The sequence below is a fragment of the Pterocles gutturalis genome, unplaced genomic scaffold (genome assembly GCF_000699245.1).
Source record: "Pterocles gutturalis isolate BGI_N339 unplaced genomic scaffold, ASM69924v1 scaffold40133, whole genome shotgun sequence".
Lineage (NCBI taxonomy): Eukaryota > Metazoa > Chordata > Aves > Pterocliformes > Pteroclidae > Pterocles > Pterocles gutturalis.
In genome coordinates, this window is record NW_010119401.1 from 1 (window position 1) to 14658 (window position 14658).

The window sequence follows — 14658 nt, forward strand, 5'->3', positions numbered from 1 at the left end:
CTGCTGTCAATAAATCCCCGCGGTGGAGCTGGGGAGGACTAACAGGAACAGCGTTACAGCGCTGCGGCTGGGTGTGGAAACACAACCTGCCGGAGAGGATGTGTAAGTATTCTAGCGGTAGACTTCGTGTGTCTCTTCGCTGGGAGTGGTTTTGCTGGTGGTATAGCTGGGAGAAGGCGTTTGCCCAGGTTATTGTGAACGTGTTGTGCAAATATTTTTTTTGTACATCCATCTCTTTTTGGTATTATTAAAGTAGTTTAATTCTTTGGAGTCCCTGACTGTATGATGAAGTGCTGAAATCCCTCTGAAGAGACACAGTACCCGTGGAGGTGTTTCCTTCTGGGAGTGGTTTTGCTGGTGGTATAGCTGGGAGAAGGCGTTTGCCCAGGTTATTGTGAACGTGTTGTGCAAATATTTTTTTTGTACATCCATCTCTTTTTGGTATTATTAAAGTAGTTTAATTCTTTGGAGTCCCTGACTGTATGATGAAGTGCTGAAATCCCTCTGAAGAGACACAGTACCCGTGGAGGTGTTTCCTTCTCAAAAAAAAAGAGAAAAATTTAGAGCTAGAAGTCTTATGTGTGTTGCCAGTTAAATTCCTTTTGTTGAGCTGTTCTCCGGGAGTAGCTGTAGTACCGTCTGTTCTTGCATAACTAGGAGCACGCCGGTAACTCTTTTTGGACTATTCAGGATGCAGATACAGATCATTTGGTGTATGTATTATATGTGTGGATGGAGCAGAATACGTAGAGTTCTTTGCTTTCATTGGAAGCAGAATGTTTTGATGAGCTGTGCCTTAAACTCACTTTAGAGGTCTTAATTGGTAAAAAAACCTAAAAGTGTTGAATTTTGAGTCCTTTGATAACCTTACTAGCTGTTTGGGATCTGGTATGTTTTTTCTCTTGCTTGTTAAGAAAGCTTCTAAGTGTTGGTAGATCCAGAGCAAGTAGAAAAGCTTGAGAATTTATCTTTTTATTGATATATATTTATAGATATCTATGTGTGTGCGTGTGTGTCTACCTGTCTAGTGTTGTGGAGGATTATGGAGAAAGCTGAGGTTTGGGTTATTTGGGGTGTTTTTTTTTTGGGGGGGGGTTAACTGGTAAAAAGAAAAGGGTACAGCTTGCTTCATCTTTTACCTCTTGGTTATATGAGGGAAATGCATAAATATGAACACACCTTTTTTTACTCCTTGTACTGTGATTGTATTACAAATTGTGGAATTATCACGTACTTGCATGCAGGCTTCCCCAGCATGGAAACTTCGGATTCAGCAGTGGTCTGTGGCTGTGAAGGTTAATTTAGCCTGTATCATTTTTCAGAGCTTTAGATTAAAAAAAAAAAAGGGGGTTCAAGGGAATGCAAATGTGCGAACAACATTCCTTTAATTCCTGCAGTGTGAACTGTAAGGGAATGTTGTTCACACATTTGCATTTCCTTTTAGTAATTTTGTCCGGCTTTGTCCTGCTTCTCAAACTGCTCTGCACGACGATCTAGGTCTAGTTGGCTGTCTCTCATCCCAGCTGCTTTCCGCCAGGTGACTTATTTCTTTGTGGAGGTGAATAAAAATTGCTCATTCTATTTCACCATTCTTTTTTACTGTATAACTCATGGGGGGGAGAAATCTAGAGTCAACACTGCAGGGCTTGAGAGCCATGGTGACTTAAAAAGCTGAAGATGGGCTTGGTGCTCAAGTTGTCTTGATTTTTATTCCTGGCGTTGCTGAGTATCCTGCTTGGGGTTTGCTTGCTTGTGCTGTGCTCTGACGTTCCTCTCGGATGCTGTTCTGTGACTGGTGGTCGTACACGATAATCTGGTCTTCGGGGAAATCATTGAGGTGATTGTGTGAACGCTGCTTTGGAGGAGCAAAAATGCTTCTGGAATACTTAAATGATTTTTGGAACAATCTTCTAAATGAGCCTGCGATGGTTTGGATAGCTGCTTGGAGTGGTGTACTGTGAATGTTTCCGTTGTGTTTCTCGGCGCTGTGCTATACCATTATCATGTCACCCTCTGCTCTCCTATGCAATCTTCTTTGCGGTGAAAAAACACAAGTGACCAGAAACAAACCAGTTCATTGAAGGGAAGGTTTTATGGAATTCCTTTCTTTAGCTTTCATTTAGGAATACTGAAAGACTAATGTATGCAAGGGCTTCTTGGACTGTTTGATGGGCTTCCTCTGAGAAATACATTGTCTCCAGTTTTCTCAATGTATTTTGTTTTGAAGATGACTCTTGAGAATTCTCGGGATCTGCTGCCGTTCCAGTATATATTTTTACTGAAGATAAGTGAAGGTGCAAGAAGAGGCAAGGAAGGGGCTGACACAGAGCTGTGTGTGATCTTTCCTCCCAGCAAAGTTCTCTGATGGTGTTGAGGTCAAACACTGTGAAGGACACACTCGGGCAGGTGCAGGAACAAGGTAGATTCCACAAAAATCTAAGCAGTAGTACTGTGCTTGTGCTTGCACGTTCTAGAAAGACGTCTGGTCATCAGAATCTGAGCCACAAGTTCAAGAGTTGGAAGCAGAGGACAAGCTAATCCCTGAAAAATGTTTTATATGTGTGGGGTTGAGATGGATAATGAGTGGTGGTGTCCTGTTAATTTAGCCTTGGAAAAAGTTGCCCAGCTGAACATGAGGGAGGTGAGCATCACTCCTTCCAGCCTCCAAAGTGAAAGTTTGAGCTCTAGAGGTTCTGAGGATTGGGTGGTAATGGATCATCTTTTCTCCACTGGCAGGGAATGCTTTAAACAACAACAAAACCCAGCCTGCTCTAACATAAAACACAAATGAATGACTTGCTTCTTCACTAAGCTAAAAATCTTCAGCATTTTTTGGATGAACTTGAGGAAAAAGGTCTTGACCTGCTGCATGTAGGGGGAAGGGAGAAGGGAGAGAGAATTAGTCTGTGCAGGAGGAAACAAAGCAGCAATTTTTGCTTTGCTAACATCATCTTGTGGCTGACTCATAGGCCTGACTTTTCTGGGAATAAAACTCAGTTGCATACACTGCTGCTTAGCTGCTCTTTGTTGTAGTGAAACTTGTAGATCTTAGCTCTGTCTTTTTTTTTTCTTGGAGTTAAACTTATTTTTTTCTAGGAATTTGTTTTAGTTTGTCATTTGAAACTCTTGCTGCTGAAGGCCTTGTCTACCACTGTAGTCATCCTCAACTTATGACTCTGTGTGTGTGGGGGGGTGTTTGTTTTGGCTGAGGGGTTTTTCTTTTTTTTTTTTCTTTTGGGGTATTTTTATTAAGAGTGGTGTGTGCTTTTAGGTTGGCGTGGCACTTTGCTCTTCTCAGGTCACAGTGGGTAAAAACGCCACACTTTTTCAAAGCTCTACTTAAATGCTGACAAGGGATTGCAGAGTGCCTTGCTGTGATTTTTCAATGCTGTCAGTTTAGTTACTGTTAACGGCAGAACGTTAATGGCTTGTAATAATCCTTCAGGTTGACAGATGTGATCCAGAGCGCTTACTCATGTAGAGGAGGGAGAAGGTGGGGTTTGTTTGCAAGCTGCTAGAAGGGCAGTAACTTCCATATGTCATACGTGTCCCAGAGAGCTTGCTTTGTATGTGACTTCAGGCACAGAAGGGAGATTGCTGGCTTGTAGAACAGATGAGTTTGCTGAGAGATGCTGTTTCTTTCCACTCCTCTGCTGGTTTCCTGACATACAAAGCTCTGGTCTCGCCACAGTTTATAGCGGTTGCAAGCTCCAGGTGTTGCTTCCAGCCAAGAAAACAGCACAGGAGGTTGTAGGATGGCTTAACGCTGGCTCTTCATGGTCTTGCAGCCTTTGGCATCTTTGAACTTACCAAAAAAAAAAACCAACCAACATCCCTGTATCAAATGTGGTTGGTTGGTGTGGGGGTTTTTTGTCACGTGAATGGATTTTTGGTTTTGTAGGTGAGTGGTCAATTCTTACAGCAATCTAGGAAACCTGCTCAGACTGCCATGTGTGTTTGCATTCACAGCTGGCATTGTGCTGAGAGTGAGTCATCCATCATTCTGCTTTACCCAACCTGTGAATTGAGGATTTCAGCCTTCATTGACAGGTTTTCCTCTGCTGCTTCTTCAGCTTGGTTCTGAAAGCTGGTGCTGGTTTGGGGGCTTTTTTTAGTGGTGTGGGGTTTGTTTGGGGTTTTTTTGAGAGTTATATTCTAATATAAATGATCAGAGTAAAACAGTTGATGCACTCAGTCTTAATATGTTTTTTAGTGATCAGATACCTAACTTGGGCATTTGGGGAACATTAGTGTCTTCAAGTAGTTCTTAGTTTGGAAGATGAAGATTTTTGTGGAGGGTTTGTTTTCTCTCTTTTTTTTATAATTAGTTTTATGGAATTTACTCAAACTGCATAATGCAAATATTTGCGTGTCTTGTATGCTCTGGCAAAATACAGTTTCTGTTGTGTTAACTCCTCTCTCAATTCAGTACTGACTTTTAACTAAATCTTTACTGCATCTAAAGCATTTAAAAAGATTCTGTGTACTGTTTGCTGGTTGTAAGCAGAACAGTTTCCTCTTCCCTAATTGAAAGCTAGCTGTGCATGCTGATTCTGTTCAGGAGAGACTTATTTTTTGGTGCTATGGATATACTGACTGCATTTTTTTTCCTTTCTTGCTTTTTAAGCACTGTTCAGATGACGTTCACTTAAGTTTCTGGCACTTTGTTTCTTTTAATGTCCAGATATTTAAGCTACAGCTAAAGCCAGCTCTTCAGCAAGAAGAGGTATGTAAGTAGAATGAAACTTGTTACGGAGGATGAATTGTTTATAAGAGTGGTGTTCTGGCAAGAGAGCGTGGGAGAGCTTCTTGGCTACTTCGTATAAAAAGAAGTGAATTAATCCTTAAGTTATGATTCCAGCTTAATTTTGGTAACAAAGACTAATAAGCTGAACTGTGAGTGTAATATTGTGAGAACTGTTGATTGGAATAAGCTTTGTTAGTGTGAAGGAGCAAGACATTCTCTCACAGTTTGGCCGCTGGCTCTTTCGGGTGTGCTGCAAGAGAAGAACACCGCTGTGACAGACGCCTGCATGAGGAGTCCCCTTCCTCCCTCCTTCTGCCCCTGCACTGCTGTGGCGTTAGGTGGGGATTCTGTCCTCTGCCTCTCTGCTTCTGCCTGCTTGCACAGCCTCATCAAACAGGGGCTGTGAGGTACAAGGCTCTTCCTTGCCTGCTAGGAGTTGCAGCAGAATCTGCGAGGCAGCCTGCCCGCTTCTGCTGAGGTTTGGTAAGGGACAGGCTGGAGAGTCGCCTTCAGACAGTGACTTGAGAATATCTGAGCTGGTGACTAGGTTTGTGTGAATGAAAGGGTTAAGTGGATAATGGTTTGGAGAGGGGATAGAGAGTGGGCATAAGAGTGTTCCTCATTCAGGGATGTGTCGTGCATTGCTGACAGAGATGGAAAAGCTCTGAGGAAGCCAGTCATTTAAAGTGTTGGCGGTACCTCAGTACTCGGAGCTCCCTACAATTAAAAGCATCTGTGATTCATACTGCTCAGTGAGTTATTTCAGCTCTGAAAAGCAAGCTCTTGTTTAAAATTTCAATTAGAGTACTAATGTCATTTGAAATTTTAGAGGAAGAGTCAGTTTTCAGGCTACTTGATCTGAAAATCCAAAGCTGTTGAACTACAGAGTACAGGTTCAGCAACTGTCTATACATTACTGTTACGAACAGAAAAAATAAAGATACAGTGTAGAGGTTGGTATGAACACATCAAGTCATGGGCGGCAGAGTAGCAGATTTACCTAAGCCACTGCTGGATATAACCCACTGGTATTCCGTGGCATATCCTTAGTCCTTCTAGTTCTCTACGTTGGAATTCAGCAGACAGATTTTTTTAATCTTTTGTTTCTGTCTAAAAGTTTCGTTCAGTATCAGATGCATGTTCAGGAATCATCTAATAACAGTCTTTTTCTTCTCATCTGTAAAAATGGAAATTACTTTTAAGTAAAGCAACTTTAAGAATCCTAAATGAAAAAAAAAAATTGAATGGAAAAACCTTGTTTTTATTTTGTGTGTCTTGGAGTTTCAGATTTAATCTCTTTTCATTACAGCTTGGAGAAATAACTCTTAGAATTAAAGTTCTGACTTCAGATGACGCTGCCAGTGTTGATATGGAACTGTGAAATGTCTTTTACTATCTTGTGTCCTGTGAAGGAGATAGAGCATTTCAACTAAAACAGGAGATGACATCCTTATGTGGAAATGTGACAGTGTCTATTCAGCAAGCCAGAGTTATTCCAATACTTAAATTCTTCCATGATTTATAATGTGATTCATGTGGGGTGTCTTGTTTGTATGTTTTGTCCAGGTGACTGTCTCAGAGAGGTCATTTTCTTTGTTCTTTTTTACTGTAAAACCTCAATTATTAAGAAACCACTCTTCTTTACTACTTTTTTAACTTGTAGGCTCTTGTATAAATGGCGTCTTTGCTTGACCATAAAGTTGAACAGTAGCTTTCCAGTGGTAAAATTCTTTCAAATATGTTGTTAAAATGTACCAGAGAACTTCTATGTAAATAGTAGTTGTAGTCATGAATCTTGATATGTTTTGTGTTGCTTCTATGGGTAAACAAAAGGGCTTTTTATTATGGGATAATGGTGTTTAGACATTGCATTTACTGGTCTTAGTGCAACACCAGGAGATAATAGTTGTATTGAATGCTGTCAGGTGTTTCTGTTATTGATTTATCGTGGTGGTTCTTAACAAAGTTCTAAATTTTTTCAATTTTTTTTTTTTTCCCCTCACCAGACCTTAATTTATTTTGGATTAGGATTCCCATGGCACGTGAACTAGAAGATAATTTGAAATAGAAGATCTCTTTATTTTGAAGTGCAAGTCTTTACCAAAATGGTTGGAAAACTCAAACAGAACTTGCTACTGGCATGTCTGGTGATCAGTTCAGTGACAGTGTTCTATTTGGGCCAACATGCCATGGAATGTCACCATCGAATAGAAGAACGCAGCCAGCCTGCGAGGATGGAAGTTGTGAGAAGCACAGTAAGAACTGCTGCTGATATAAGTGCAAACAAAACCTTTGCTTATAACAAAGACATGCCTTTAATATTTATTGGAGGAGTACCTCGAAGTGGCACTACCTTAATGCGTGCCATGCTTGATGCCCATCCAGATATTCGATGCGGAGAAGAGACAAGGGTAATCCCGCGAATTCTGGCAGTTAAGCAGATGTGGGCTAGATCAAGCAAAGAGAAGATCCGATTGGATGAAGCTGGAGTCACAGATGAGGTTCTGGACTCAGCCATGCAAGCGTTTTTATTGGAAATCATTGTGAAACATGGGGAGCCTGCTCCGTATTTGTGTAACAAAGATCCTTTTGCTTTAAAATCCTTAACTTACCTTGCTAGAATTTTTCCCAATGCCAAATTTCTTCTAATGGTACGGGACGGTCGTGCATCAGTGCATTCCATGATATCCAGAAAAGTCACAATAGCTGGATTTGACCTTAACAGCTACAGGGACTGCTTGACCAAGTGGAATCGTGCTATAGAAACTATGTACAACCAGTGTATGGAGGTTGGTTTTGAAAGGTGTATGCTGGTACATTATGAACAACTCGTATTGCACCCTGAAAGATGGATGAGAACTCTCTTAAAGTTTCTTCGCATCCCATGGAACCAAGCAGTGCTGCACCATGAAGAAATGATTGGAAAAGCAGGGGGTGTTTCTCTTTCAAAGTGAGTATAAGTGTTCCTCTGTTACCTTGTATTGTTGTAAGAGGTAAATTAGTCTTTTATATGCAAAATGTACTAGTCATAACTTGGTTTCAGTTTTTAAGTAGCTAATGATGTCTCTGGAAGCTGATTTATGATGCAGATTGCAGATTGTTACTGAACAGTCATTCTTACTTTCCCGACAATCTCAGATTGCTCTCGCTAAACAATTGTCCTGCTAACATATGTGTATGGAGCATGTGAACAAACTTTTAATTAATGGTCAGTCTAACTTGAATTTGTATGTCTAGTATCAGCCTTTCTTCCAGTATATCTTTGCTTTTCCCTCTGCTGCAAAATAAAGCTGGACTGTTTTACCTAGACTGGTGTTATTCATCCTAGCCAGATCACCTGTTTGGTTTTGGGGACTTAAGTATTATTGTTAATGCAAGAATGGCCTTCAAGTTATATTTGCCAAGAACGTCCTCTTCCAGGAAACTTGAGAAAATGTTCCAACAAAGTAGAAAGCAGAATTGGCTGGCTTTTCTGTTGGCATGCACTGCTAAAAGGACAAGCGTTTTGAATATAATTAACCTTGTTAGAAGCAAATGTCTCACTATTCTGTCATGCCATCTGTGCAGCTGATTTAGCTATTTTCAGAAACCAAAATCCAGCTCTGCTTAGAAAACCTAGGTAAGTATTGTGAAAGGAAAAGTGAGTTAATTCTCCAGTTAAACTACTCTGGTTTCTTTGCCGCGATTCACAGCTGAAAAACTGAAATATGGAAGCTGGCTAGTCTTTACATTGCAGGGGAAAGGTGTGAATGTTTGACTCTCTGTTCTTCCTTTGTCTTGTTTGTGTTTCTAAAATATTGATTAAGAAGCCATATTCTAGCAACGAGGCATGCCCAGTTAAATTCCTTGGCTTCTGGTTTTTGAATATTCATCACTGGCCAAGTCCTCCTGAGTAAGAGGCACCTTGCACAGCAAGCAATGTGGGCTGGGTAGAGACACCTCAAACTGTTCAATACAGAGTGGTTTCATTTTTTAAAAACTACAGTTTTGAGAAATAAAAATTGGGAGATTTTGTTTATTTAATGCCTAAAGAAGTGACTACGTGGATGAGAACTTCTCTTCCGTTACCTGTATTGTGTTACTGCTTCACAGTGGCAGCTGAAGGGGGAGTAGACTTACTTTTAGTGATATATATAGGTGGTTGCCAAGTTCTGTTAAGTGTCCTGTAAAAATAACTATGCATAATGCCATTTCTAGTAAAATATTCCTACCTTACAGCTTCCAGATCAGCGTTTTTAAAAATTAATGGACCCCTGTACTATAAAACTCAGTAGCCTTATTGAATTCACAGTTTCAAGTAATATTTCTTGATAAATCTGGTGGAATGAGATGTGAGGAGTTCAGAATACTTGTTAATGTCTCTAAAAATTAAGAATACGGGTTGGTGAAAGTAAGACGTGGCTTCATGATTACCTTTGACTCAAACTTTCAAATTTAAGACAAATGGGTGTGCAGGTATTCTCATAACTCTCCAATCTGTTCACAGAATTCTTTATGCTTTTATTACCTCTCATGAGATGATATGTGAAAGTAATTTATTATGTCAGAAAGCCTTGGCAGTAGTGGAAAAAATGAGGTATTAGTATTATGTCTGTGGGGTTTTTAATCTAATCAAATACCCTTGAAATAAATGGGAAGATTTGTTTTTTAGTTGCAAGAGATGTTTATAATTTGATAATGATTTCAGTAACTGAGTCTTCTGAGGGCTGCAGAAGAAACAGTGAAGTAACTGAGGTGTCTGTGTTGTGTGTGTGTGTGTGTATATATATATATATGATACTAATTAAAATTGTGCAAGGGGAGCTTGAGATTCCCCAATTTGAGATATTTCTTCCAGTTCAAACCTCCTGCTTTTGGCATCTCTGGCACCTCGCTGCCCTCTCGTGTGCAGCAGCGCTGTGGGCAGGGATGCCTGCCTTTCCGGGGGGTCCTTGCTCAGAGCAGGGGGCAACTGCCCAGAAAAATGACTATTGGGAAAGATTCTTGCTAGATAGTTCACTGGGAACTTTAGAGACACAGCTTATGAAATTTTGACAGCTGAACACCATGCATTGGACTTCGTTTTCCTTCTGTCAAGTTGCGTTTGGCTTGTTCTCATCTGCAGCTGAGACTGCTGAAACAGAGACTGTTCTCTTGCAGAGGTGAGCTGGCCACCCAGTGTCTTGCAGAATTCTTCAGGCAGTGGGCTGAGTCCATTATTCTCTTATTCCAGACTCAGAAACTCTTATGCAACAGCCTGTTAATAGCAATATTGGATACTAGACAGTCTGTTTTTAAGATGCTGACTTCGTCTGTTCTCCTGGCTGCTTGGTTTGAGGAAACTGTTGGCTGCCTTTATGCTCTTCTCCTGCATTTGCTTAGTAATCCCTGTTGCTGATGCAGCCCTAGCCTCACTGTTGTTCTCTTTCACTTGGTATTTTCGCCCCCTATTTTGGTTTTTATCCAGCTGTAAGGAGAAACATGGCAAGAGTTTTAAGGGTGTGCACCGCAGCATTTGGAGTAGCGGGAAACCTTCTGTGGTTTGAAGTAATTGCCAACGTGGCTGTTGAAGGAATGCATTATGGCTGGACGACATGCTATAACTAGTATTGTTAATATAGCTCTGGCATTTGCCTCCTAACTTGAAACAGCTGTGGTGACCACTGATGCAAAGAAATGTCAGCCCTTTTATAGCAATTTTTATTAGGCTTATTGTGAAAATAGCTGTCTAGGCAAAATTACTTCAGAATATACTATTTTTATGACATACCTTTCATTTGATACTAGTACAGACGTAGCAGTATTTGGGGTTAGTCCTGTGTTCCGTGCTACCAGCTGCTTTCAAAACTGTTCCTAGGGTTTTGCAGTGGAGCCTGGAAGCACTGACCAGGCAGCATTTGCCATAGGCATATATAACCAAATTTGACAAGACTTGGGATGTGTCCTTGTTTTGCTCAGCTTGGTTTTTTGGGTGTTTGTTTCCTCCTGTCCCCAGTCTGTCGTCACCCATACTTCTCAGATGTTCTTCGGTCTGAAGAATCTTTCCCATGAATTGTGTTTTACTTTTCTTCTCACCTTAACCAAAGGACAGAGGAGGATTTAAACAGAAGACCAAGTGTGGTACGGTATCTTTTTGGATCGGTGCCTAGGAGCAGCTAAATGATGCTGTTCCCTGCTTATCTCTTGCCAGCTATTAATCACCAGGAAATATTTCATGTGAAGCTTGTTGTTACCAAGGACTAAAATGACAGTGCAGTAGAACATACACATTTAAAATGTGCTTTTACTTTAGGATCAGGTATCTGTATGTGTACTCATTTAGGTCCTAACTGATGTATAGCACCCATTGTTTTGGTGTTCCCATAAGCTATTGGCCAAGCCCATGACCTGCAGCTCACAGTATCACAGCTTAAAATAAACTGTCGAATCAATCTGCAGTTGTGGTGACGGGATTTTTGGCTTAGCTGTCTGTCTGAGAGGGAGAGGACCATAAATCTTACACTTTTCAAACACCTATGATAAATCTTTCTGGAGGGTCCCAGCCAGCACAGTTCTACGGACTGGTGTGGTGCTTTGTGCTCTGCCTTGCTGCTTTGAACTGCTGAAACTCAACTCTGAGCAGCTGCTTGCTTGCTAATTTGATGTGAAGTCAGGTGCACATCTTCTAATCAGAAGGATTAAAAAGCCGATGCCCAGACTTTTTAGTTTGCTGTGCAGACTTGTGATCTTGGGCTGACAGCCCTCAGGAAGGCTGAAATTTGGTTGCAACTCCCTGGTCCTCCCAAAATCCCATCCCGAGTTCCTACCTTTGGTTTGAGCTACTGAACATGGTTGAAGAGAATAAGACTGAAAATTCTGGGGAGGGTTGTCTTAGTTATTTTGTTTGTCAGGTGCTTACTCCTCAGCATCCATTAAGGACAATCTGTGCAGGCCCTGCTTGCCAAGGCAGTTTCCCCAGGAGTGACTGTTTCCCTGTCTGGTTTGTTCTTTGTTCATTGTGTTTAAAGTACTTAAGTTATTGACCTTCCAGCATTGTATGACTGGCTTCCTTCCTCTGTCCTGGAAGAATTTTAGCTATGATGACAAAGCAGAGTAACAAGGTAAAGACTGGTGTTGAGATCGAATTGAGTTAATGACTGTCAGACATCATGCCTGGTTTGTAATTTAAGGCTTTGATTGCACAGTACAGCATGCAGCTGAATGGGATGCCTCTTGCTATTGATTTAATGTTTGTCTAATGCAGAACAATACTTCAGTCTCTTCTTGGACTCAGGAGGTTAATTAGATAACTGTAATCAAGCTTGTTACTCTTGTAAGTTGACTGATGTCAGCCTTGAGAGCAATCTGACTTTGGCTCAGGCTTCTGGTCTCAGAAACTATCGGGACTGTTTGAGGAGACTTCAGTTTATTTTTCTCAGAAGATGTTCTCTCATATTCTGCCTGTTGTATGACTCTGAAGAATTAGCTGCTTGAGAATTAATTTGAATCTCAGTGTTCTCATTCTTTGTCTCATGTAGATGAGGTACCGGTGTTATACTTTGTACTGTTACTTTCAAGTATAACAATTTTGTTTTCTGGGTGGTAAAGTTTTTTTAGATTGAAATTGTTTATGATGTAAATAAGCCCCAGGAAGGATGATAGCTGCGAGTGGGTGTGACGGCTGTATGCTCCGCATCAGGTTTCAGGCAGGTTTAGCCAGCCAGCAGGAACCGCTGATACAGTGGAGTTCCTTATGGAACTTGCAATGCAGATGTAAATATGCCTTCAGGCATCCTATATATACAGACATGATTTTCAACCTGCCTTACAAGATAGATAAGCCTTGACCTCCAAAATGCATGTGCACTTTTTCTGAGTTCAGAAGGAAGTTTGGAGTTTTAAATTACTCAGCCTGCTCTGAGTCCTGCTGGCCTGTTTCAGAAATAAACACAGTACAGAAGTTGTATGTCTTCTAATCTCAAAGAAATGTGGAAAGCCAAAGTGATGCCAGATTTCTTCCTTAAAGAGAAAACCAACAAAAACTGAGGTGCAAGAATGAAAGTGACTTTAGGACTGTTGATTAGATGAGCAACAAATCAATTGTTTTCTAAACATTGTATATATGACACTGCAATGATTATGCACTTGTGTTTCTTTAAGAACTACGTAATGACAAACAATCAGCAACAGGAATGGTTATGAAAAATATTATTGCAGTCTATAGCTTTCTGTTATTTCCGTAGGTCTTTATTTACAAAACAAGCTAAAAGTCATAATGCTAGTGAAGAAGCAAGTATTGGTTGAAGTGTAAAATATAACCTTTCTTTCTTCCTCCACAGGGTTGAAAGATCTACTGACCAAGTCATCAAGCCAGTCAATGTGGAAGCACTGTCAAAGTGGGTTGGGAAGATACCTGCTGATGTTCTGCAAGATATGCCTGTGATCGCACCCATGCTAGCAAAACTGGGCTATGATCCGTATGCCAATCCACCAAATTATGGGAAGCCAGATCAAAAAGTAGTGGAAAACACAAGGAGGGTAAGGCACTTGTGTGGTTAATTATTGACCAAATGGATGTGAGCTATGGAGCGGAAGTCTTGTGTTTTGTTTGGGTTTTTTAAGTCTGTTTCTAATACTTGTTGATACTTAGCAATGTTTTCCTTGCTGTGGGGGGAAGAAGGAAAAATTCTGTGGGACCTGGAGCACTGAAAGTCTGTCTCTTGCTGTTTGTCTTTAGCTTAATTTGTCTTCCTTTACTATAACCCCAGACTTGAGCTGTGTTCTTTGGTTGAATCATCCAGATAGTTGGGGAACTAGTTAGTCGTGGAAAAAAGCTGTCTTCCTCTCCTGAGCATCAAACTTGATTGATTGAGCTTAGCTTTTTATACAGAGGGTTGGCAGAAGCTCTGTCACAAACTTATACCCCAAATACTTGGTTGAATTTGAAAAGTGACCCATGGAAAATGGCCCAAGATGATCAAAATGCCAGATTTTCCAATTCTTTGCTGTCCTTTGTAGAACAAACAAAAGACGGAGGAAGGTCTGTTGCTGATTAACCTAAACTTAAGGATTTTAGTCTGAATTTAATGTTGTTGGAATTTGAGCAGTTAGGCTATACAGCTGTTTATCCCTGGAGGTATCCATTGAAAAGCTCATTACCATTGTTTGAAATAAGAATAATTACCTCTTTACTTATGTTCTTTTCAGAATGTATATTTTATTAAAAGAAGGTGATTTTTGCTGCTGCAGCAGAGTAGTTATTGGAAAATTGAATTAAACAATTTAAAAGGACTGTCTTCCACTAGCCTTCCAATACTAAGAAAAAAAAACACCAAAACTGGTTGGTATGCTGACGGGCAAGATACTTAAGAAAAAAAAATAGCTTTTTATGAAGTCTCTCAACATTTTTGTATTATTTCTTTTTAGAAGCCCTTTCATTAAACAGTTGTTAATGTATTAAAGGATGGCCAGGTTGACTATTTTAATAGTTGTTAGCTCAGCATGGAAAAGGTAACCCATCTTTTCTGGTAGAGCTAGTGGTTAGCATTTTATAGGTTTCCTGGTATTTACTGTTTTAAAAGGCTCACAAACAAACCTTTCTGCACTCAGTCCAACCACTTCAAAAAATAAGTGTTTGATACTACTTCATGTTATGCATCTACCCAACCATACTATAAAAGTGACTTGGATCCAAATTTGTATCGTAGTGCAATAATTTAAGGTTGCTTATCTCTTACTGATACAATTTAAATAAGTTTTTACAGTATGGTGTCCTTTCTGAGGCCTCTGCCTGTGCAAGCGCAGTCTGAGTTGTGAAAATTGCATGAATTTCAGTTGCTTACTGTTGTTGGGTGCCTTCTTAAAATCTATTTCAGATCAAAATGTAAGAGAGAAATTTAGGTAATAAACAAAGCCACAACCACCACGCCTGTAAAAAAATGCAAAGCCTAATT

At 40.3% G+C, this 14658-nt stretch overlaps 1 protein-coding gene across 1 annotated transcript; it reads left to right on the top strand.

Moving 5' to 3' along the window:
- Positions 1-6751: 6751 nt before the first annotated feature.
- TPST1 (tyrosylprotein sulfotransferase 1) lies at positions 6752-13243 on the top strand (the record flags this gene model as incomplete). The annotated part of the gene is made up of 2 exons (XM_010076561.1): positions 6752-7697; positions 13045-13243. Coding segments are annotated over exons 1-2 (1044 nt in total), but the record flags the coding sequence as incomplete, so codon positions are not given.
- Positions 13244-14658: the final 1415 nt, after the last annotated feature.